We start from the raw sequence: 23,394 nt of genomic DNA on the forward strand, positions 1-23,394 counted from the left end.
AGTAATTGTGTTTTTTTATGCAATTAAAAGAAAACCAATTATAAAAAAAAAATGAAATTTTTTGGAGCCCATAATCTCTTAAAATATGAAGATCAGATCAGGTTAAATTATAGTTTTATAACTTAACAGTATCTATTATCTACAATTCGACCACTGAAAAATACTCTACATCCATAATTTTTTTTAATACCTAGTGTTGTTACTTGTTTGAGAATTATTTGATCCAAAAAAAAAAGAAATAAAGAGTATAATAATGTGAGTGTTGACGTTAAAAACAAGTATAAATGTACAAATACTCGTTCATGCATAACAGTAATCACCAGCATCACATATCAGAGGATGAACGATACGATTATTAGTGTGAAAATGCAAACTTAGTAATCATATATCAACATCACATGAACTATTTTGGGAATTGTGTGACTGCGACAAGACGACCGTGATATGAGAACACTTAACCTTAGCTGTATGATGTGCTGTCTTCCATACGCCGACTTTAAACCTAACCCTCGCCTTAACAAACACTTCAAAATCGATCTTTCCCGACGACATTTGAGCCCTCAAATCCTTACCATTGGATTTGGTAACGGCGACGTTTTGTGCGACTAACGTGTCATCAATCTGTTTGACATTCATCCTCGGTTGGTGAAACGGCTCCATCGTGTCGAACGCAAGCGTCTGGTCCTTGAATTTAACGAATATCTCTACGGAGCTGTAGTAGACCGAGATCCTGTGGTTAGGATTGTGGGACTGGATGGTGAATATGAACGTAGCTGACATGTGATTGTCGTTGGTAAGGTTAAAGTTTTGAACCGAGGCGTTTTCAAGAGTGTAATGAAGTTTCTTGGGTTTGGTTACAAACCAGGTAATGAGAAAACCTACAGCTGCGATGAAGATAAGAGTTAGTATGACGAGAAAAACGTAGCATACAAGGCTAGGGCGGCGCAGTGGCTGCGCTGGCAAAGTTTTCAACGCCATTGGTTCTAGATTGGGTTTGTGGTCACACATTGGTTTATCTGTATGTTTTTGTATATATAGAGTAGATAATTGTGATGCAAGATACTTGGAAAGTGCCTTGGATTCTGATGTTCTTTGCTTCAGCTGTAGAGAGAGATGAGTTATATTTTATATTGTCGCTTACTTTGCTTTCCCATCCACTTTTAACAGTATTATGTTTCAAAGCTTTATTGAGCAATTGTAAGACAACACTCAAACTGGCAAGTGGGACATGTAACATGTTATCTTATTATTTATAAAACTTACCCAAACAAAAAGAAGAAGCTACAGTAATTCGCAGAATAAAAGTGTAAATCGTATACAATATTCATATAAACTTTGTTTACGTTCTTAAGAATTTAGATAATATGATCAATTGTATATTTTCTAACTTAAATAATTAAAAGGTCGTACGTCTTCAGGCATACATCTGAAAAGTCAGGGACTAAAATATTTTATATGGTCTATTTCCAAATATTATTTGAACTAACGACTTTTAAGTTTGCATGAGAGTCTTTACTAGGTAAGTATCTATGAATTTAATGATCACCACGAGAGAATTAGACTAATTGAAGACAATAAATCTATACTAGTATTTTTGCAGCAGTTTTTGCTTAAAAATACTTTTTGGAAAGCTTTTACATTTAATACCATTTATTGCTTATTTTCATATCCAAACAAGGTTAGTTAATTCTTTCTACTATCCTTATAACCAAACAGAATTAAAATATTTTAAATATTCATATATATAATATTCTATAGTTAATATAGATATTTAGAAGATTTATTCCATATTAAAAAATTTTATTCTCCTATCATCTTTTTTTTATTTTAAAATTTAAATATAGTGAATCGTCATATAATGAAAAAGTTAATAAAAATGTATATTTTTTCCTGCATATATTGTGATTTGAATTTTTTAAAACAAACATATATTACTTAATTAATATAAAAAGTGTGTGTTCAACCTACATATATAGTAAATTTACCGTATATAGTAAATTATAGAATTTTAAGAAGTTTATAATTTATAACTGATATATCTAAACTTAATAAAAAGTTTAAAATTATGAATATTTAAACATATTAAATTTTCAAAATAACACAAACGAGTTATATTACATGACGGGTTATATGACATTACATGATTGAATTGATAATATTACAAAATAAAATATCATTAATATGACATTTCAATACGGGTTAAATCCTTATTTTACTATTTTAGTAATACCAATATAAAATATCTCGAATCAAACTGATTTAACTAAGATTGTATTAAACAAAAATTGTTGTGCGGTATACCACGAATTATATACTAAATGACTAAAATTAACAAAAGATTACATTAGCAAAATTAGTATTAAAATAGTACATTGAGAAAAAAAAAACTTGTCCGGCGGTGTACCGCGGGTTAAAATCTAGTACATAAGTATGAAAATTGTTTTTGCTCTTTAATTTATACGAGCATAATGTGGTTCGTAAGTGTCTACAATAGAGATGTGTTTTTGTATTAGCTTATGTGATGTGATGTAAAAATACATGATATACAATATACATTAGCAAAGCTCTACCTAGAGTAGTCCTTCACACTTCAGTGAGACTTTCAGCTTTAGCCATTTATCCCACCCAATATTCGACTCAAAACAGAGGTCATCTTAGAAGTTGCATTGATATGCCTTGACCTGACAGGTTGCAGAATGGTAGCTAGCTTTTGGTCCATAGTTCTCAAGTTCCCAATATCATTTGCTTTTATCTACTTTTGTTACTTTGATTTAAAATTTGGGGAATGTCCTTTTTTGTGCCCTGCCATGAAATTTAAAATCAAATCAAATTTACCCATATAGTGAAAGAGGAATGGAACATTAGAGAAAGTGAGAAGCAAGTTCAATTCCAAACTATTTTAGATGTCAGTTATGTATAGTTAAAAAATCAATATAGGTAGCATGTTTAAGAGTAGTGATACTCACTCTGCAACCCACATGTATCACGCATCGTTCTGTTTTTTTTTTTTTTTGAAATACTAAATAATTATTATAGATCACATATATATTTTTTTTTTTTGTCTAAAAACAAAAACTAGTCTTAAAAATCAAGTCTTTTAAACATGGTTGGAGCTAACAACATATTTATGTTACAGTTATTCCCCCTTTTTCTAACTTTTGCCATGGGGAAAAATATTTTTTTTTTCATTTATATAACCAAAAGAGAGAAGAGAATAAAATAAAATAAAAGATGGAGCTTTCAATCGCAAACACAAAGCCCTGAACCTGATTAAATGAACAAAAACAATTTTGGACTATTAAAGGGCTTTTATAAAAACATTTCGGGCTAAAATAGGGCCCTAGAAGCCCACTTACTACAGTATTTGTTCCTTCTTCAATTTTTTTTCTTCTTCTTCTTCTTCTTCAATCAATCAATCAAACCCCTAAACGCTCTTCTTCAATCCTGAACGATTTAAGGGTTTGGACAAAAATCACTCCTTTGTACCCCTCCGGCGAACCGTCTTCTGTCGCTGGCCATTACATCTCCGGCGAACCAGCTTCTTCTTCTTCTTCTTCTTCTTCTTCTTCTTCTTCTCCGGTCAGGGGTAAAGTTCATTGCTTTCTTCTGAAATCTGGTAAATTAAATTAGCTGCAACTTAACTCTAGAAGCTCTAGTTACGAACTGAAATTCAAATCTGATCAGGGATGTAATTTATTTATGTTTGCAGGAAGTGAAGTTGATTGGGAATAAGAGAGGAAGAATCCTGCTTTAGTTCTGTATTTTCTACTTGGAGTAACTATGGAAGACGATCCAAGTAACCCTCATGAACTCGATTTTGAGAAAGCCGATCGACCAATTTGGTTGATGAAGTGTCCTGTAGTTGTCGCCAAGGCGTGGGGGAAGCTAGCTCCTTCTTCTTATTCTTCTTCCTCGGAATCTGTTGACTTGGCCAAGGTTGTTCTCAACATTGATCCTCTACGAACTACCACCGAGGTATATGTATATATATGTATTTGGTTACATGTTCCAATTTCATTACACATGTGGCTGATTTATCAAAAAATCTAGGCTCAGGGAAGGATCCTGCTTTAGTTCTGTATTTTTTCTACTTTGTTGCAACTTATTTCCTTGTACTTGTATCATCAATTAGTTCACTATGGAGATGCATAATGCTGAGTTTGAGAACATGCCAAAGAGCTACGCTTTGAACATGTTCAAAGACGTTGTTCCCATGCAGGCTTTTTCGGATATCAATCAAGGTATTTGGATATTTTACCTTTCTGATTGATATAACATCAGATTTGTCTCTTCTCCTTCGTTTGGCTTTCCATCTCATACTATGCAAGCTATTCTATAGTGAATACAGCTGTTGAAGGAAAGATAGATCACAAATTCGATATGAAGCCATATGGCGAAGACATTGAAGGATATGCAAGGCTTTGTCGGGAGAGAACGACCAAAGCCATGGTTAAAAATCGACAGATACAGGTAAAATATGGATGTGTTTGCTTTTCCTATAATTCTCCCCCTACGCTGTCTCTTTGGTTAGCTAATTGTATAAGGACTTTTCTTCTGTGAACTGCGTGCGCCTATAGGTTATCGATAATGACCGCGGAGTACATATGAGGCCCATGCCTGGAATGCTTAATTTTGTTTCATCCAATTCAAAGGTAAAATGTTATTCTCTTGTCAATGATTATTTTGCATATATGGAGTAATCATTAAGTGTTTGTGTTTGTGTTTGAATGAGCAGGAAAAGAAGAGACCTGCCCAAGTCAAGCAAACAGATGTGAAGAGGACGAGAAGAGATCGTGGTGAGCTTGAAGCTATAATGTTCAAGCTATTCGAAGGACAACCTAACTGGACACTGAAGCAGCTTATACAGGAGACAGACCAACCAGCACAGTTCCTGAAAGAAATACTGAACGAGCTGTGCGTGTACAATAAGAGAGGATCGAACCAAGGGACATATGAGCTTAAACCTGAATACAAGAAAAGTGCCGAAGATGATGACACAGGTGGACACTAAAACCAACCCCTTGTGTAGCACTATATTCGTGTGCCATAGTACCCTGAGTCATTTGATCGGGGTAAAATATATCTTAGCAGAGGAGAAAAGAATTGTTTTTTATATTTTAGTTTGTATTATTATAAACTAATATCGTTGATGGAACTGGTCATGATTCCCATGGCTGCGAGATTCCGATGTCTGGGTGGACTTGTTTCAGCACCTTGAAGGTGTAGATCTTGTATGTCTCCACGTTCTTCTTCGATCTCGGTTTTCTTCTCTGCAGATGTGTCATGTTTTTGAATGCCTATGCACTCGACATACCTGCATGATGGAAATCTTATAGATTTACGATCCTGATTCGTAGCTCTAGTCTAATTATAAGAAGCCGATTACCAGACCCGAGAGTCCTTGACCAATGAAGAAAAATAATAAATATACTAATAGCCTAATAGGATTCCATACTAATAACGATACGTTGATTTATTACAGCCAATTTTGTTTTACATGTGTTTTTTTAAATCTTATTACAACCAGTGAAATATTAAATTGATATTCTAAGATCCTTTAGATCATTCTGATAGGTGTGAATCCAAGATTCAATGATCTTAACTCCTTTCCACGAGCCAATAAGGGTCTTCCTTGCGCTTCAAGTTAGTGAGAGAGTTCAAGTACGCCTTGGATTAACGCTTAGTTCAAAAACAAAACATGTCTAATAAGTAATAAATATAGTTTACCGTCTTCTGTCGTAGTGGCAACAACCGTGTCCGAGATATCTTCCAATACGCTGAAATATGTGGAGAAAAAAAAACTCATAAGTTTCGCACACACATTCCATTATAATATATCTAATATCTGATAATTCATCTTAAAAAATTATAAATATAAAATATTACCTGCCGACACTATACGGATCTAACTATCCGTTGAAGAATATGATGTTGTTGCCAAATATTCGAAATATTAACTTAACGTCCTATAAATTATACATTGATATATTAATTTATGAATAAGATAGATATTGAAATTAGTTATATCATAGACAGGATTATAAAATTTATGAGTGATGTCAAAAAAAAAAAAAAAAAGAATTATGACCACTTTAGTACCAAAATGTGATGTAACCCAATGCAGATAAGGCAGAACACCGTATTCTGATAAGCAGGTTTCGGTAAAACTGCTCATATATCGTTATCAAAAAAAAAAAACTGCTCATATTTTGTATGGTTTCATTTGAAACATAGAATCTTCATTGTTGTGGCCGATGGGCATAAAGATTTTGCTGCAAACCTTTATAATAATAGTGTGTGCATTTTTAACTCATAAACTAGTTGGACGAGTTCGTTATAAAAAAAAGGAATTATTCATGTACATATTAGCTACTAGTTTATATAGAAAAAGTTTCGTTCATATATAGTTGTCAAGGTTAACAAAAATATACTAATAAAGATAGATTTAAAATAGATTTTAGGATGAACATGAGAAATATAATTTCGGTTGAATTGAAAATTATATATATTTTATCGCCATGAGTGTTGATAGTATGAAACACTAAATTAAAAAAAAAATAATGAGCAAAACATAACTAAAACCCTCCTCCACCGGTAATAATGAACCAAAAGGCAAATCAAACTGACCAAAACCCACCTCTTCCACCCGTAATCTGTTACGCAGAGACCCATCAAAGACAATAATTCTGTCACATTATGTTTTAATCCCTCAACGAGCTTGTCCAACACCATAACGCTCGGATAGCTGTCATTCGCACATCGCCCCCTACTCTGAACCGCGCACCGTTCACCATTCTCAGTCGAGTATAAAAACCCTACAATTTTTTTTGATTTTTTTTTTGAATTATTTATTTTTTATAAGCTTGATTGATTTGTGTTTGAATCATATTTTGGATAGTGGTAATGAGATGTACGAGGTACTTGATGAATTTGGCTACGAGTATCATATCCCTTTGAGAGGTTTTTCCATTACCTACAGCTTCTCACCTCTGATCTGAGTAACCTGCTCATGGACTAGTTGTATGAATTGAGAGAACTCCTACTGAAGGTGGTGGCAGAAAACAACAATCTTGGTGACTAAGAAACCATATTACCATTTTCTCTAGTAGTTAATTCGTCTTTCTTTTAGGTGATGTAAAATACAATTCAACAGTGTGTTAAATATATAACCAATCCTTATGTTTTGAATGCTTGTTTGGATAATCATATTGATTTGCAATTTGTGTGTATTTTGTGGATAGTGTGTATTTTGACCTATATGTTTATGTAGTCATGATTTGCGGATGAAATTAAAGCAGGATGAAAATAATAATTCCACAACATAAAATAATTTCGGACCCTTATAGCGTTTGGCACTGCCGATAACCCAGATTGTGCTAGAAATTGTCTTAAAGATTGTTGATAACAAGGTTCTGAAAGTTTAATGTTCTATTTCGAGATTTACATCTCTTTTCAATAAACAAAAATCAAAGACTAATAACATATATTTAATTATTAATGGTACGAGTCAGAATTTTTTTTTTTTGTCAAACAATTTCATTCTTATAAAGTCAAAGTACACTTAACCAAAATTCTTACACAAACAACATCAAATCATCTGTAACATCATACACAAGCACATGTTTTAAGCTCACAAGATATGTAAAGCATAACCATAAAGAGAAGTGCCCACAATGGTGGCAAAAGCGATGACAATAAATAAAAACGACGCCCGTAAGACCTATTTATCAATCATAATTGTGACTAACTGTTCAAAATTTACAAAAAAAAATTATGATATGCCTCCGGTTATTATTTATATTGAAAATATGTAGGATTGATCAAATAATTTTTTTTTGTTAATATTCGTATTTTATTAAAAATTTATATTTCTCTTTTTAATATATTAATTTTCTTTTTTTATTAATATTTTTATATTGAAAATATTTTAATTTAAAAGAGTTTTTAATATGATTTCCCGAGATCCTTTTGACATTATTTTACAGTTTCCTTAGTATTCTTTTTATTTTAGAACAAAAGTTAAACAAACTAATTAGTTGCTTTTTCTTCAAGTTAAAATGCTTTTGTTTTTTACTTGTTTGATGAACTAATCACACGTCAATTGCTTGAAATCTGTGTTTAAAAAAGTGTTAGGCACTTCCACATTAGAAATTTTAAGCTTAGTCAATTTCAAAGGATCTAACTGCTATAAGCTCATATGATGTATGAAATAATGGCTACATAATGATTAATAGAGAACACAAGTTTAATATTTCAAATATTAAATATAAAATAAATATTAAAATGTATAGATTATGAAACTAATACAGTTTGATGTATATTTTTTGTCATTGTTTGATGTATATTTTTATTCAAAAAGCTCACTAAAGTTTTAAGATGTTATAAAATGTTTAAAACCAAAAAAGACAAAATAAATAGAGAAGAATTTTTTATATTTTATATTAGCATATGAGATGTATTTTTGTTAATTACAAAAGAGAACATAATAACATTGTGCTAATACTTCTCCTACATCAGCAAAAAAAAAAAGTATATATAAATAATTATAAGTAACTATGATTTATGCTATATGTAAAAAAGCACGTAACAATCCAAGAACCATTTTACATTTGTTCTTTCAGATATTTTTGGAATATTTAGTTTACAACTATACATGACAGTATTTGTAGTTAAACTTTCTCAAGTATCTTTAGTAATCCGAACAAATAGAAACAAGACATTTATATATTTACTCATATATCATAAATATTAAAAAAAAAACTTGGCATTTACATACTACCAACAAAAAAATACTTGATATTTACATACTACCAACAATTCATGATTACCCAAAACATGTGAGAACGTGAAGAGGCAATCAAAATTTTCGTTTGCCAGCCTTGCCATTGATCTTGATATAAGACTTGTGTCGAAAGTTAAAACCAATAAACCAGTGTTAGAATATCAAAAATTAATATATCAAAAAACTTTGGTGAAAACAGGAAAAATCTTTAACACATATTTACGATTTATAAACAATTTGATAAATTGGCAAATTTACAAATTTAAATAGTTTTGTTGAAAACTCAACAATATTTCCACCAATCATGATAATCGACAATCACAAACACAACTTCTTTTTTAAATACGCTACAAAATTCTCATTTTTGTTTATATCAAAAAGAAATCTAGAAACCATTAAATACAAAAATTAGCATAAACTGTTTAACATAACTTTGTTTTTTTTTACTGCAATTACCATGCAATATAACATTTTGTATAACTTAGGAAACTCAGTGTAAAATTGATCAACCTATTTGAATTTGTTTTTGATTTTTTTTGTTTTGGCCTTTGGTGATGCCGAAGAGTTAATAATACCTTGACGTGTGTTCATGTGGATTAACAAGAGAGAGAGACAAACAAGCTGGCATTAACATCCAAACAAATTTTTGTGATAAAAACCAGTCATAAACCCCACATTAATAGCATTTTACACAACAAGACTAAATGAATTAGAGAATATCGGTAAAAGCAAATTGGTTATGGTTGGATGACCTATTCAGGGGTGCATTGATTTATTGCATCAGTCACATCCTCCAAAGCATCCAAGCACTGAATATGCACTGCATGACGCTGAGCCGCCGTCATTTCAACCACACTTGCTTCTACCTCATGTAACTTACCAAGTGGGACGGGATCTTCTTTCTCATCTTACCCAAACTGTTGCATAATGAGTATGCACCACCAAATCATAAAGATATAGAGTAAAAAAAGAAAAACAATCCATAATTACACTAATGAACAACCCAAAATTAGCTTACCCAAGAGGAGCAAAAGCATGGTGGTGCCTATCTCCGTCGACAAAAGCAGCAACATTGTCACCAGAATTTGACTTCATTACCTCAGTGAAGTGAAGGAAAGTCTGAGTCCTTGTCTATGATTATATATATATATTAATATATTTGAGTTAATATTTGTTTATCAATTGAATTTTTTTTGTCAACTTGTTTATCAATTATTTTATTCTAAGTTAAATTTTTATTAAGATCATTTTTAAAATTGTGGACATATATTTCGTTTCTATCGGTTAAATTTACTTTTTAGTGATTTATTTTGAAATACTCAACTTCTATTTTCGTTGATTGTTTTTTCACATAGCTGGTTTTTTAAACTATTGATTCACTTTTACTTCTTATTCATTCGTATTTTTTCTATTAATTTTTTATTTGTTATATTTTATGTTTATTTATTAATAATTTTTTTTGGAAGTCAACTTAATTATTTTTTGATTTTTTTTTTTATTGACTTATAAATTATCTACAAAGAACATAAAATTAACTGATCAATTGTAGGTGTTGTGAGCTATTTCTACACGAGAACTACGGCATCAAGGAGATAGAGTTTAAACTTTTATAAGTTGTGTTATGCTTAGTTGATTTTTTTATTGCCAACCTCTTAAAAATATAATTTGATTTGAACATCTTTCTTAATAGACAAGCTTTGGTCAATAACACAATCCTAACTTTTTTTTTTTTGAACAAATAACACAATCCTTACTATGAAGGATAAAAGATCGTAAAGGTCTGTTAACCACTTGACCTAGTAGATTGGTGTTCAATATTTATTTAATTTATTTTATAAACGTTAAATATATATTATATAATTAAATATAGATTTCAAGTAAAAAAATTACTATACACAATTAATTGTATTCAAGTCAAACCAAAAGATTAGTAAATGTATGATGCTTTTCTAGTAAATATTATTTATTTCTTTTAAAATGATTAATTACTTTAACAGTTAAATGATTAGGATATTTCAAATCATCAAATTAAATTGTCTTCCATGTTAGAGATATTGCAATTAAATCAAAGTTACCAAAATAATTATAGTCAAGTTAAAGCAAACCAATAAAACTAATAAATGTATAATGATGGCAACAAATTTAATACAAACAATCATATTATACACATTTTCCCTTCAGAACATGTGTGTATATATATGTGTGTGTTTGTATATAAAACAAATCATATAGCAAACAATAAACACATTTTCAAATTTTCCGAATCTAACGAAAAAAGTTTGCAAAAAAATGACGCAAAAAGTGTGTGTGATGATTTTGATGACATTGATGGTAGGATGTCACCTAAAAGCATGCAATGGAATGGAGAACTTCTCAAAGGAAGACCCTCACTCACCGTATGTATCTTACACTCACATAAGAATTTTAATTTTATCTATTTTGTTTTTAACTAATGAACTAATTTCAAATCAATGCGTTGATATATATATATATATATATATATATATATATATATATTATGTGTGTATTTTGACCTATATGAAGTCATGATTTGTGGATGAAATTAATGCAGGAGGAAAATCATAACTCCACAACATAAACTAATTCCGGATCCTTATTGTGTATGGCGCTACCGCAGCAAATGTGGCGATAACCTAGATTGTGCTAGAAATTGACTTAAAGATTGTTGATAACAAGGTTCTGAAAGTGTAATGTTCTATTTCGAGATTTACATCTCTTTTCAATAAACAAAAATCAAAGACTAATAAATATATTTAATTATTAATGGTACGAGTCAAAAAAAAAAAAATTTGTCAAACACTTTAGTTTCATTCTTATAAAGTCACAATACACAAAAAATGATTCTATAATTCAAAGGCAATACCAATACCAAACAAAGATAGATAACATACATCAACAAGAAGTCTAAAAAAGCTATGAAACAAAGAGCTAGAAGCAAATTGAAACCTGAGAGATCAATGGTTGTCGATAGGTCTTCTATGAGTAGATCATTAATGGTACGAGTTAGAAATCTAATAAACAAAATTTAAATATAAACGGCAACAAAAGTAAGCTTGGATTGTTGGTTTTTTTTTTTTTTTTTTTTTTTTTTTTTTTTTTTTACAGTAGATTACTGAATTATTTTAAAACACTAACATTTATAAACTTTTCCTAACCATTTTTTCTGATATTGGTGAAACTTCGCCTTGTCGATGTCAGGATTGGTTTTTCTCTCGTATCCTTTCACAATTTTTATTCTATTATAAGCTTATTTTGAAGTCGAAGAGTTATCCAGCGACACTCTTCTTGGTTAAGGCTCTCTACTCAAACCCTATGATATGAATTTTGAAACAAACGGATCCTATCTTTTGTTTTTAATTCATTAATTAACAGTCTCATATTTGCTAATAAATCTACCTACAACATCGCCCAAAATCCTAGCGGTGTTGACTATCCCCTTCTCCTTGTGTTGATAGCCACCGCTACACTCATTTGTGAAACACCATATTAGTGTCAACGAACCCATCGCCTCCGTCATTTCTCCTCGACGGTTCTCGTCTTCCATACGTCATAAACTCGATCATAACTTCCACATTAACCAAACAAGGCCACAACGATCATGAAAACACACAAACACGACAAGGAATCAATCAACCAAGTCACAGAAACACATGACAGCTATCTAATCGCTTAGATAAGTCATGGTTATGCACTAAACCTCTTTAAACAAGAAGATCCTGACTCAACGATGATGAAAACAACACCACAACAAGCTTCCCACACGTCCTTCGCCTCAGATCTCTACTCGCAGGAAATAATCTCTTAAGAACAAAACTCTTCAGAAACTTACAAAAAAAGTCTCATAAAACTTCTCATTCTTTCTTCTCTTTGGGAAACGACATAGGAGGCTAACGAAAGCCCTATAGTTGACTTCTAACCTTGAATATCATCATGGTGTCGATTGACACCCACTCCAAACCTTCATTTTTGTTCGCGGGTGTTACAAATCTAATACACCTAGATCCACACCACGCCCTCAGATTTACAACAAATCTACTATCGGCAGAAGATCCCCTCTGTTTAGTGAAAGCATCAATGGTGCTTGTCGATGTCGAATCCCATACTCGATAATTTGAGTGGTTAAAAACCAAGTCGGATCTTGAGAACACATATTTGGAAAAGTGAAACGACCCGACCCGTTTTTTTTTATAATAATAATAACAATAATAAATAAATACTCTACAGCTAGTGGTATCATATCCACTAGCCACCTAACCACAAAACACAACAGCGGATAACATAAACCATAACAATAAACCAATCATTATCAAATAATTGAATAACCAATAATCAAAGTATAACAATTCCAATAACCAAACATCAGGAAACATAGAACTGGCAACCTAGCAATGTTCTAATGACCCAACTCTAGCAACCTAGCAATACCAGACAACAACCAATCGAGTCCCTAGAACATCCTCCTCTTCATTTCCTTGATTCCACGATCACACTTTGCCTTTACCTGCACCACAAACACAAATTGAGATGCATGAGTATTTGATAAACACTCAGTGAGGTAATCCTCCCATCTACTGGGCTATACACACAAGCAACTGTGATACCAATGTCCAAACAAACAATACAAACAAACATACAAACCAAGAAAACAACATCATCTCGCTGGAAGGGAGGTGTCGACCAACACTGGCCTTGGTGTCGACCGACACTACCCCACAGTGTCGATCAATGCCGCTTCACTGGTGTCGACTGACACCAAGTGGTATCGATCGACACTACCTCTGTAACCGCGATCCGCACGAAGCCGAGAGTCGAATCTCGCTCCCACAATTTCACCAAATCACCCAATACTCAAAACCCAAGCCAAATACGTCCTTAGGAACCTGTGGTAATCAATCCCAACAAGAAAACACACATAACCAGCAACAAACAAGCAAGAACAAGGAATCACAGGCTTAGATCAGTCATGGTCATGCACTCACCTCTTTGCAGGAAGTTTCTGAACCACAGTAACGAATCCAACCCTCCTAGCAAGCTTCTAGCACCTTCCTAGCCTTGGATCTCTCAAGAAACAGCCAAGAATCTCACCAATCTCTCTCAAAACCTCAAGAAAAAAGTTTTCTCCCTTTTCTCTCCAAAACAACAAAGCGGCGACAAAACAAACTCCAAAACCCTTCTTGTCGTCGAAACCCACTTAAGTAACCCGGTTCAATGGTTTCCTAAAACCAACCCGAACCAAATCGATCAATAAATCAATCAGGTCGAACCAGAAAAGTCTCATAAGCTAATAAGCTCAAGGGACTTCAGCATTAATTGCAGATTCGAACCCCTTAATTAGAATCCCTTAATTATTTTAGATACCTTTGGTAAATCCCGAGGATCTCAGGATTTTATTGTGCCCTCCGAGAAAAAAAAATTCCTCTTCCATTGATTCTCGAGGCGGTTTCTCTCCAAGATAAAGCGAGTGACTCTTGCCTTCCTATTTCTCTTTTTGAAATGCCTCAAACTTTAATCGGAGAATTTCTTAGCAAATCGTGAGTATCTTGCCTTTTTTTTTCTTTCTTTGAGAAATCGAACATGACGATCTCTTCTTCCAACTCCTAATTTTTCCCACCTGCCAAAGCTAACTCTTCATCGGGGCGAAAGCGGGGTCCAACGCAGGAGAAGAAGAAACAATTTACCTTGTCCGACATGATTTGTGGTTAGAGCAGCAACATTAAGGGTCCCTACAACGAGACCTTGATGCTCTTGACACAAATGCAAGAGCTCTACCGCATTCCCAAGAAGATTCATTTGACATTTTCCAACCCTATAGATTCACTGGAGCAACCCACGACGAGCTTTTTCTATGCGTATGAGGTCTACTTCAAAGGGTGTGGACCTTTCTTTCTATTTCTGGAGGTTCTGATTAAGTACCTCCAGCATTTGAACATGTCATTGTTCAATTCTCTCGAACCTTCTCCGGGTAGTCATGTGCTTACTCATGACTGCTGCTGAAGCGGAATACACCCTGTCAAAAAAATACTAAACGAGTTGTGCATGTACAATTAAGAGAGGATCGAACCAAGGGACATATGAGCTTAAACCCGAATACAAGAAAAGTGCCGAAGACGATGAGAAAGGTGGGCACTAAAAAACACCCCTTGTGTAGCACTATATTCATGTGCCATTACCATAGTACCCTGAGTCGTTTGATGGGGGGGGGGGGTAAAAAAGATTTTAGCAGAGGAGAAAATAATGGTTTTTAATTTTGTAGTTTGTATTATTACAGTAAAACTTCTATAAATTAATAATGTTAGGACCAAGACATTTTATTAATTTATAGAGACATAAATTAATCTATAAATTAATAGTTATTGTTTTATAGTGAAAATTAATAGTTATTAATTTATATATATATATATATATATAGTTTTAATTGGTTAAACTTTTTAAAAATTATGAATTGAGATAATTTTAGTAAAATAAGAGTATACTTTCAGATGTTGTAAATTTTATGGTTTAGGAATTGAACTTGAATATTTAGAAAACATTATTGACAATAAATTACAAATACTATAGACAAATTGACTTAAACATGACATACATAAATTCAAATTTATGAATAATAATATCAATTCTCCTATTTTAATAATCTGTTAAATTATCAAATTGGAAATGATGCATATCTAAAAATTGAAAACTTTAAATTTTAGTTATTTTTATGATATGTTATAATATATTTTAGAGATATCATTATAGTTTGAAAATACAACATTACAATTGTTCTATAGAAATGAGCTGTAAGAGAAAAATAAAATATTATATCAGTAAATATATATAATTAATAATTTATGATATTATTATAACTATATTTTACAGGGAGATTTCAAAAAATATATTATTTTATTATTTGTCGAATTTTGTTAATTTTTACTCTAGTATTACTTAGAACCAATAAAATTTATTAATTTATAGTGTTTATTAATTTATAAAATATTAATTTATAGATATTTTACTGTATTTATTAATCCAAAGTCCAAACAAACAAATATAAAAAGTGAGTGTTTTGTTTATGACATAACAATTTTTAAGTTGTCTATAGGCCCAATATAAATTTCCCAGATCGTCACGTCCAAATCGTCGGTTCAAACACCTCGGAGACTCGGTGCACCAAATCCCAAATTCCCAAATTGTTCACTGAGTCGACTCGTCCTCCTCATATATCCCCACCCAATCTACAAAGTGAGATACTCTTCCGCTTGGTTCGCTTCGTGATTATGAATTTTAGATCTTGCATTATGTCCTCGTTCAGTTTTTGGTTTTGTTCGAATTGATTGGTAGAAATCGTAATTTTAGTAACCGGATTGTTGGGTTTTTAGGAATCTCTCAGATCCTCTCTTCACTTGTCACTCGAATTGGGTAATGGTAGCTAGCGCTGGGATTGGTTTGTTTATAGTAGAAACTGTAGGTTTTGGGGGGATGATACTGGATTCAGGGCTTTTCGTGGATAGTATATTATATTATAGGATTCACTAATTGTGACATTTTTTTGGCAAAACCACCTGTGAAAAATCGAATTAGAATTTACTTATTGGAAATATCTGATTCTTACTTGTGTTTCTTGAATTCATCATAACTGAGAACTGATTGATCTGGTTTTATCTCGAGTGGTGGTTTGGAACTCATGTTGCAAAGCTTGTCCTGGCTGTGAAGAAAGAAACACAAGTTGAGTCTAATGATGTTGTTTGTTTGACACATGGATTTTGCATATATGTTATAGTTTTGTTTTGAGCATTTGAGAGTTCATTGTATTGTATGTCTCTCCCTGTCTATCTTTCTCATAGTCGTCTGAGACTGCTTCCAGTTGTGTTCTCTTCTTTAGTTTGGATTTCAGAGTCAAAACGAGATCATTACAAAATGGCGCCATCACGTAACATCATTGTAGCCACCGGTCTGGCTGTTTTCGCGTCTGCAGGGTTAGCGTTCCCCTTTTACATGGCGTAAGAACCAACCCTCTTTTGCTCTCTCTCTCTCTCTCTCAACTGTTAGTTACATCTTCTCTGATCTTTTTGTGATATGATTATTCTCTTTTTCCTCTCTCTCTATCCTTTTTTGGTTGCTGCAGATCATCGAAAAAACCAGTAATTGATCCTACAAAACCATTACCTCCTCAAGCAACTTTTAGAGGACCTTACATCAACACAGGTTCACGCGATGTTGGTCCTGACCATCGAACTTATCCAAAGAAATGATCAGATCAATCCAAGACAATTAAGCAGGAGTTCTCAATGTAGGCGGCCGGTATACATTTGATATCTTTATTCCTAGACAATATCGTTCTTTAGTTTGTGCTCCCACTCCATTTGATTTCGTTATGCTTCATGTAATTTTTCAGAAGATAGTTTTCCCAACCTAAACGTTGAATGTAACTGAAGAAATGGCTTTCATAAACTTGATTTTGTATTGTCAAAAAAAAAAAGTTCTGAGATATGTAATATCGAAATGACATATAACTGGTACGGACTCAAAAGTAACCCTTCATTACAGTTTTGTTATACCTGCAAGTTAGTGTTCAAAGCATACGAATTTGGTTTAGATACAAAAAAAAAACCAATGAACGCAGTTTGAAACCTTTTGTTTTTGTTTATGTTCCATGGAGTTGCTACGAAACTTTTCAAGCAGCTTATCAAAACTAAACTGCTGTTATCAAAGTTTTAGATATTTATGAACTTAAAGAATCAGAAATATAACACTGAAAAAGCTAATTAGAATTTCATAACAGTGCCACAAGTAGAAACCCTAATTCTCAAATTACATACCCAAACCAAAAGCATTAAAACCACTATTTCACATTCAGATGAAACTACTACTTCCTCCCCCACATTACAGAACCACAAAATCTAAGAACTGGTAAACTTGGTAACCGCCTTAGTCCCTTCAGAAACAGCATGTTTCGCCAACTCTCCAGGCAACACAAGTCTCACCGCCGTCTGAATCTCCCGAGAAGTAATCGTCGGCTTCTTGTTGTACCTCGCAAGCTTTGAAGACTCACCAGCAAGCTTCTCGAAGATATCGTTGATGAAACTGTTCATGATCCCCATGGCTTTGCTCGAGATCCCGATATCTGGGTGGACTTGTTTCAGCACCTTGAATATGTAGATCTTGTATGTCTCCACGTTCTTCTTCGATCTCTTCTTCATCTTCTTGTCCCCGGCGACGGCTGGCTCCTTGGGGAGTTTCTTGCCGGCTTTTGGTTTCTTCTCTGCCGCCGCCGCAGTTTCGGTCGCCGGAGCTTTCTCCGCCGGTTTCTTCTCTGCTGGTTTCTTATCTGCCTTGGCCATTCTTGAAATGTTAAAAGCTTTTCAAGATTTTGCTTTGTGTGGTTTTGGTTTTTGTTTGATTCTTCAATCGTTGAGTCTTGTTTGATGTATATAGGAGAATAAAAAAGAGATCTGATTGGTTGAGGGACTTAAACGCGGATCAATGACGTGGCGATGAGAATGCTGTTAGATGTTGAATTTTGATGAATGGATGGTTCAGATCTATGTTTTATTTTAGTGCGCGAGTTTTGTAAATTATAGTTATCCGCCATAAGTTTAGTGAGGCGGGCAATGTTAAAGACGGAAAAAAGCTTTTGGCACGGATCGCTGACGTGGCTAACTTTGATTCGTCTAACATAGTATACGGCTACGATTACATTCGCTACAAAACAATTTTTTGGCTATTTACGTATTTAACATTATGGAAATGAAGATCGTAGTGCTAGTGCATAAAATTCTTCAAATCACCAGCTTTTTAGTTATTTTGATAGATATACATGATGATTTTTTTATTTTGTATGAATGCATGCATAATTTGGCTTGTTTTAGTACTTAAACTCATCATGATACTTGTGTTTTTTATACACCATCAACTTATATATTGCTGATATATTTGAAAAAATATAATAATAATAACCTTAAACAACGTTGCATTTAGACATTGTATTATTTAATTACCATCCCCTATATATTAAAAAGAAGCACTCTCACAAAAAAAGCGGATCAGTCGCGCTCATAGAGCTCATATAACTTTTTTAATAAATGTCATTATTTTTCATTGTTATTTACATAAATATGTCACTATAATATTATGAGCCAATTTTTTCTATTAGTTTTTAAATATGAAAGATTTAATCAACTATTAAATCCGAAAATATATTTAATTATCATTTTCATAACTTATTTACATATTAAAAGTAAATTACATTTCACAAAAAAGAGAAAAAAAACTATTTTTTTATTTATCACTTTTATCGTTTTTCTCATTGCATTTTTAAACTTAGGATTAGTTTAAATTAAATCAATTAGTTTAAAAATATTGTTTTATCTATTTTATGGTATAGTGATATAGATAATAATGTGAAACAAAAAAATATGTGAATTTGATTTTTAGAAATAGAAAAAGACATCAAAACTTTCTACACCATCTCAAAATTATTTTCCAAGTTTAAATATTTTACAGGTAAAAATAAACGCAAATTTGGATAAACGAAAATAACTTTACTGACATATTTTATTTTATACAAACAAATCTTAAATCTCAAATAATAATTTACTCATAAAATTTTATTTAAATCGATTTATCCCGCACATAGTGCGGGTTGATACCTAGTATATAATTGTTCAAGCTGCAAACTACACTGTCGTTTAGTTTTTTTTATATAACTGAGTTTTAGCTAAGTTTCTAATTTTTCTAGCGTATATATGTTAAAATGACGATGTAAAATACATGCACAAACTGGATGAAAAGGGATTTTCATTTATTTTTTTTATAGCTACATACTGTAGATATTTTGTGTATTAAATATAAATCGTATGATTCCACAGATTTTTGTGACTGGTGAAAACTCTATACATGCATTATACCCATCAGTCCAACACCATCAGAGCCAAAATCATTTGTAACATTAACGTCAATGCACGAAGTATACAAAATTAAAGGATACAACTTTATCTTTGTGACATTAATTTAAAGGATACAGAAACTCCTGAAAAAAAGAATGAAAAAAAGAGAGGGTTGAATGCACAAGTCATTTCCTTTGATATACGCACGTCAATCTCTTTAGAACTCGAACTTTTCTATAGTCTTACCTTAAGGTGATTGTTGGCGGCTGGGATGACCCATGTGCCGGTACGTGGCCCAAGAACAAAGAAACGTGGCTCATAAGCTTGTCTTTCCTAGAAAATTTAGTCCCACAAGAACAAACCCACTTTATATCCCCACAATGCTTCTCGTGCGTCCTAAGATCAGACAGAACCGAAAAATGCTTCACACTGCACCTCCTGCACATATACATTTTAGGACAATGGCTCCTCTTGTAATGATTCTTGGCGCAAATCACAGATTTCAACGGCTGAAACTTCTCGTGCCTCTGGTTCCATCTACACCCTTGTTGAGGGCACGAGTAGTAATGTTTCTTTAACGAGTAATCTCCTTTCTTGTCTTGGCTCGTTGGGCTGATCAACGCCTCACGTGTCTTGTACTCGTCCCCGTGCGCTCTCATGTGCATCCTTAGATTCGCGTCTCTCTTAAACCCTTTCCCACAAATCTGACAGTAATGTGTGTATTTCGCTAATAGATCCGCTACGTCTAGTTCCAATATCTCGTAGTTACCGGGTCTTGGTTTTGAATGATGATGTTCTTTTTTAGGGTTTATGGTTTCCGTGCCATACCAGTTATGATTTTGGTCGGGAAACGAGATCTGCCCTCTTTCTTGGACACCAAAAAGGTTTGTCGACTCTTGCACAAAATCACGACTCGGGTCCGTTTCTTGTCGAGAAAAATCCAAAACCATTGCATCTGCGGTTTGATCGTTATGGATATCATTGTCGTTGTTAGATCCGATGTGAAGTTGTTGGCAAGCGAACAACATGGAAGATGCAGCCGTGATGATCTCTTGAATTAAACTTCCGATGTTAGCAACGGCCAAAGACGTTGACCCCGATGATTGGTTAATGTGATTAATAGAGATCATGTAGAAGCTGACTAGAGATTGGATCTGATGGGCTTTGTCTTGTAAGGTAGAGAGATTGTATATAAGAGAGAGTGAAACGTCGTCCTCTTCCAATGATTTCGTCCCGGCCGCCGTCACGGGATTAAGGTATATTTGTTTTGAGGAACTAGTGGTCGTCCCTGAGAAGCTAGACATTGACCCTTCACCTTTATTTGTAATATGCTCGTCTTGATTCGTCATCTATGTATATGAAGAATCGTTATGTTCTTGAATTTTCTTTTGATTTTGTTGCTTCTTTATATTCTTTGTGATATCTTTGTTTCATATATATGCCAGACGGTCTAGACTCTAGATGCCTTGAAGAAGACACCCTACCCTGTACCGTATAAAATACTCGTGACATACATTCACACAAACAAATACGTGTCTCATGCATAGAAATATAGAATAATGTCTCTTCGGTTCATTTTATCAAACAAAATCGGGATGTCATACTAAATTGGGTAAAATTTTGAGAAAAATCTATTGAACCTAACAATACTATGAAACCTGCTGTTTATTAGTGATTTAAATTTTGAATAGACATTTTGTTCGATGCAAAAACATTCATGATATACTAAACGGTCAAATTATACTATTTTTCTTTAAATTCAGATATTCAAGTGTTTATATCTAGTTTATTACTTGATATTTAGGAAATACAGATATAAACAAGGGTACGTAAAATTTATAATTTTTGTATTTTTTTTTTTTTTTTGTCAACAAAATGCAATACAGATTTTCATACATTCGGATGGTGGCAAGCAAGCGACAATAGTAAAACAATCCATTAGACTACAACTTTTTGTCGTCATGAATGATGTTTTATTTCTTCTCCCTAAATGCATATGTCATATGTATGAATTGTTTACATTAGGTTTGAAAATGGAATAATACAAGTATGTGATGTGATTAAGATTAACTAGGAAGTCAACTCGACAGAGCAAAAAAGACCATCCCCACATAAAACCTCCCCCGCATAAAACCTTGAAGAGTTTGTCAGCTATACCTTAAAATAAACGAAGAAGGTCAATCCCAATGTTATTAAATAATGATAAACCTAAGTCAAGTGTTAGTGTTCTTTCATGGCTTTTTCTTCATGTATTCTTTGGATATACATTCATATAACTGTCAAGCTCACATAATATCTTATGTTACATTCTAATCCTTTATTATAAAACTGCGACTACATTCATTCCTCTTTATCTGCTTACATACACACATTTATACGCGTGCGTATATGATTGGATCTTATAGGAAATGTTAATAATGCGGCCATCGGCATGAGTTGCAATTATGTTAAATTACTTCTGCTCATGCGTGTTCATTTTTCCTTGTTTTTTTCGAAAGAAGTTAGTTTTATTGATAGACTAATCGGAACTTCTTTGAAGTGACCATATGGGTGATTCATGCTGTTTTCTTCAGCTAACTTTGGCATGAGTACTTATTTTAAGCTTTTGGAAGAATTTAAAAAATGTCACTTTAAATAACGTTTTTTCTTCTTTTATTTTGTATGTCACGTTAAATAACGTTTTCGTTTAAAACAAATAAGTTGCTGCTACCATTACAACTGTAATGTATTTCACGTGACAAAAAACTTCTATTTGAATGATTTCATTACAACATATTACGATTACAACTAATATGTTGCACGCTTAACTTCCATCGGGTTTTAAAATTACCATTTTAAAGGGATCAAGGAAACATTATTTTTTGTTCAATACAAATTATAGTATTCCAATTTAGATGCAAATAAAGGATAAAAGCAAAATTCATATTGGAAAAATTATATATGCTTGCTACACAAGATAATTATTTATGTGACGAGAGCTTGAGGCAGAGATAGGAGGTGATTGTTCACTCGTCATCGTAATCTGAAATATTATTGGATTCTCCGGAGAAAATTTGGTATCGCATTCTTAGTTTATTTAAAAGAAATTTTCAGTATCACACCAAATAAAAAAATTCTTTCACTAAATGACAAAGTCATATTGACTTCACATGAAATAGCCACTAACTAAAAACTGACAAAAATGCCCTTATAAATAGATAATTAGTTATTTGTTTAGTTATCAAACCATTGCAATCGTTTAGTTTCTATATAACAAAAAAAAATGATTGTAATTAACTTTTCAAAAAACAAGAAAAAGGGAGAGAGATAAACACAAAATTCATCATCTCACCATGAAAAAATTAGAAAAATTGGGTAAAATTTCCAATTTTTAGTTTCTTTGATTCTCTAATAGTTAAACTACTTAATCCGGCGAGTTTGGGTTTGTTCAGTTCCGACAAGTTGGGTGTATACAATTTTGGTGTGTTAGAAGATTCAGTAAGTTTGGCTGTGTGTAATTCCGGCAAAAAGAAGAAGTGGTAAAAATTTCCATCAAGTTTGGGTGTGTAGAATTCCGGCGAGAAGAAGAAGAGGAAGAAATGCCGATGTGTTTGAGTATGTAGAACTCTGGTGAGAAGAAGAAAATGAAAAACTTTCCGGTGAACAACAGCGACAATACTAGCTAGGTTTGTAGAAGAAGATACAAGATGACTACAAAATTACAGTAATATCCTTCATTAATACGGA

At 32.8% G+C, this 23,394-nt stretch overlaps 5 protein-coding genes and 1 long non-coding RNA gene across 9 annotated transcripts; 3 read left to right on the plus strand and 3 right to left on the minus strand.

Annotated features, from left to right (window-relative positions):
• Positions 1 to 246: 246 nt before the first annotated feature.
• On the minus strand, positions 247 to 1,008 carry LOC104736303 (uncharacterized protein At1g08160-like). Its single transcript, XM_010456263.2, has one exon. It carries the CDS (start codon positions 1,006 to 1,008, stop codon positions 382 to 384), a length of 627 nt encoding a protein of 208 aa, XP_010454565.1. The 3' UTR covers positions 247 to 381.
• A 2,379-nt stretch (positions 1,009 to 3,387) lies between these two features.
• LOC104736304 (transcription initiation factor IIF subunit beta) lies at positions 3,388 to 5,275 on the plus strand. 2 transcript variants are annotated; one of them, XM_010456264.3, is made up of 6 exons: positions 3,388 to 3,616; positions 3,710 to 3,975; positions 4,133 to 4,241; positions 4,340 to 4,470; positions 4,578 to 4,652; positions 4,736 to 5,275. In XM_010456264.3, exons 2-6 carry the CDS (start codon positions 3,781 to 3,783, stop codon positions 5,009 to 5,011), a joined length of 786 nt encoding a protein of 261 aa, XP_010454566.1. In that variant the 5' UTR covers positions 3,388 to 3,616; positions 3,710 to 3,780; the 3' UTR covers positions 5,012 to 5,275. The 2 variants fall into 2 exon arrangements, with proteins under 2 accessions (XP_010454566.1, XP_010454567.1); XM_010456265.3 differs by having other exon boundaries at positions 3,388 to 3,586.
• A 5,609-nt stretch (positions 5,276 to 10,884) lies between these two features.
• LOC147929355 (uncharacterized) lies at positions 10,885 to 11,567 on the plus strand. The gene is made up of 2 exons (XR_015578852.1): positions 10,885 to 11,178; positions 11,355 to 11,567. It is a non-coding gene; the product is annotated as an uncharacterized LOC147929355 (long non-coding RNA).
• A 4,297-nt stretch (positions 11,568 to 15,864) lies between these two features.
• Positions 15,865 to 17,341, plus strand: LOC104736305 (uncharacterized). Of its 3 annotated transcripts, none has more exons than XM_019235075.2 (3): positions 15,865 to 16,024; positions 16,665 to 16,782; positions 16,908 to 17,341. In XM_019235075.2, the coding sequence occupies exons 2-3, from the start codon at positions 16,700 to 16,702 to the stop codon at positions 17,032 to 17,034; spliced, it is 210 nt and encodes a 69-aa protein (XP_019090620.1). In that variant the 5' UTR covers positions 15,865 to 16,024; positions 16,665 to 16,699; the 3' UTR covers positions 17,035 to 17,341. The 3 variants fall into 3 exon arrangements, with proteins under 3 accessions (XP_019090620.1, XP_019090621.1, XP_019090619.1); XM_019235076.2 differs by having other exon boundaries at positions 15,889 to 16,024; positions 16,647 to 16,782; positions 16,908 to 17,332; XM_019235074.2 differs by lacking the exon at positions 15,865 to 16,024 and having other exon boundaries at positions 16,448 to 16,782; positions 16,908 to 17,316.
• Positions 17,342 to 17,529: 188 nt separating this feature from the next.
• Positions 17,530 to 18,190, minus strand: LOC104736306 (histone H2B.10). The gene has a single exon (XM_010456266.3). It carries the CDS (start codon positions 18,121 to 18,123, stop codon positions 17,683 to 17,685), a length of 441 nt encoding a protein of 146 aa, XP_010454568.1. The 5' UTR covers positions 18,124 to 18,190; the 3' UTR covers positions 17,530 to 17,682.
• Positions 18,191 to 19,708: 1,518 nt separating this feature from the next.
• On the minus strand, positions 19,709 to 21,124 carry LOC104736307 (protein SENSITIVE TO PROTON RHIZOTOXICITY 2). Its single transcript, XM_010456267.2, has one exon. The coding sequence runs from the start codon at positions 21,015 to 21,017 to the stop codon at positions 19,911 to 19,913; it is 1,107 nt and encodes a 368-aa protein (XP_010454569.1). The 5' UTR covers positions 21,018 to 21,124; the 3' UTR covers positions 19,709 to 19,910.
• Between the last annotated feature and the right edge of the window lie 2,270 nt (positions 21,125 to 23,394).

This window comes from Camelina sativa, chromosome 13 (genome assembly GCF_030686135.1).
Source record: "Camelina sativa cultivar CO46 ecotype springtype chromosome 13, ASM3068613v1".
NCBI classification, from domain to species: Eukaryota; Viridiplantae; Streptophyta; class Magnoliopsida; order Brassicales; family Brassicaceae; genus Camelina; species Camelina sativa.

What these genes read in the sequence shown, in the direction of transcription:
- LOC104736304 (XM_010456264.3), top strand. Translation starts at nt 3,781, where the DNA reads ATGGAAGACGATCCAAGTAACCCTCATGAACTCGATTTTGAGAAAGCC. An exon ending in CTCTACGAACTACCACCGAG is followed by an intron (nt 3,976 to 4,132) that starts GTATATGTATAT and finishes ATCATCAATTAG; the next exon opens with TTCACTATGGAGATGCATAA. An exon ending in TTAAAAATCGACAGATACAG is followed by an intron (nt 4,471 to 4,577) that starts GTAAAATATGGA and finishes GTGCGCCTATAG; the next exon opens with GTTATCGATAATGACCGCGG.
- LOC104736303 (XM_010456263.2), bottom strand. Translation starts at nt 1,008, where the DNA reads ATGTGTGACCACAAACCCAATCTAGAACCAATGGCGTTGAAAACTTTG.
- LOC104736306 (XM_010456266.3), bottom strand. Translation starts at nt 18,123, where the DNA reads ATGGCCAAGGCAGATAAGAAACCAGCAGAGAAGAAACCGGCGGAGAAA.
- LOC104736307 (XM_010456267.2), bottom strand. Translation starts at nt 21,017, where the DNA reads ATGACGAATCAAGACGAGCATATTACAAATAAAGGTGAAGGGTCAATG.
- LOC104736305 (XM_019235074.2), top strand. Translation starts at nt 16,598, where the DNA reads ATGTCTCTCCCTGTCTATCTTTCTCATAGTCGTCTGAGACTGCTTCCA. An exon ending in GCGTTCCCCTTTTACATGGC is followed by an intron (nt 16,783 to 16,907) that starts GTAAGAACCAAC and finishes TGGTTGCTGCAG; the next exon opens with ATCATCGAAAAAACCAGTAA.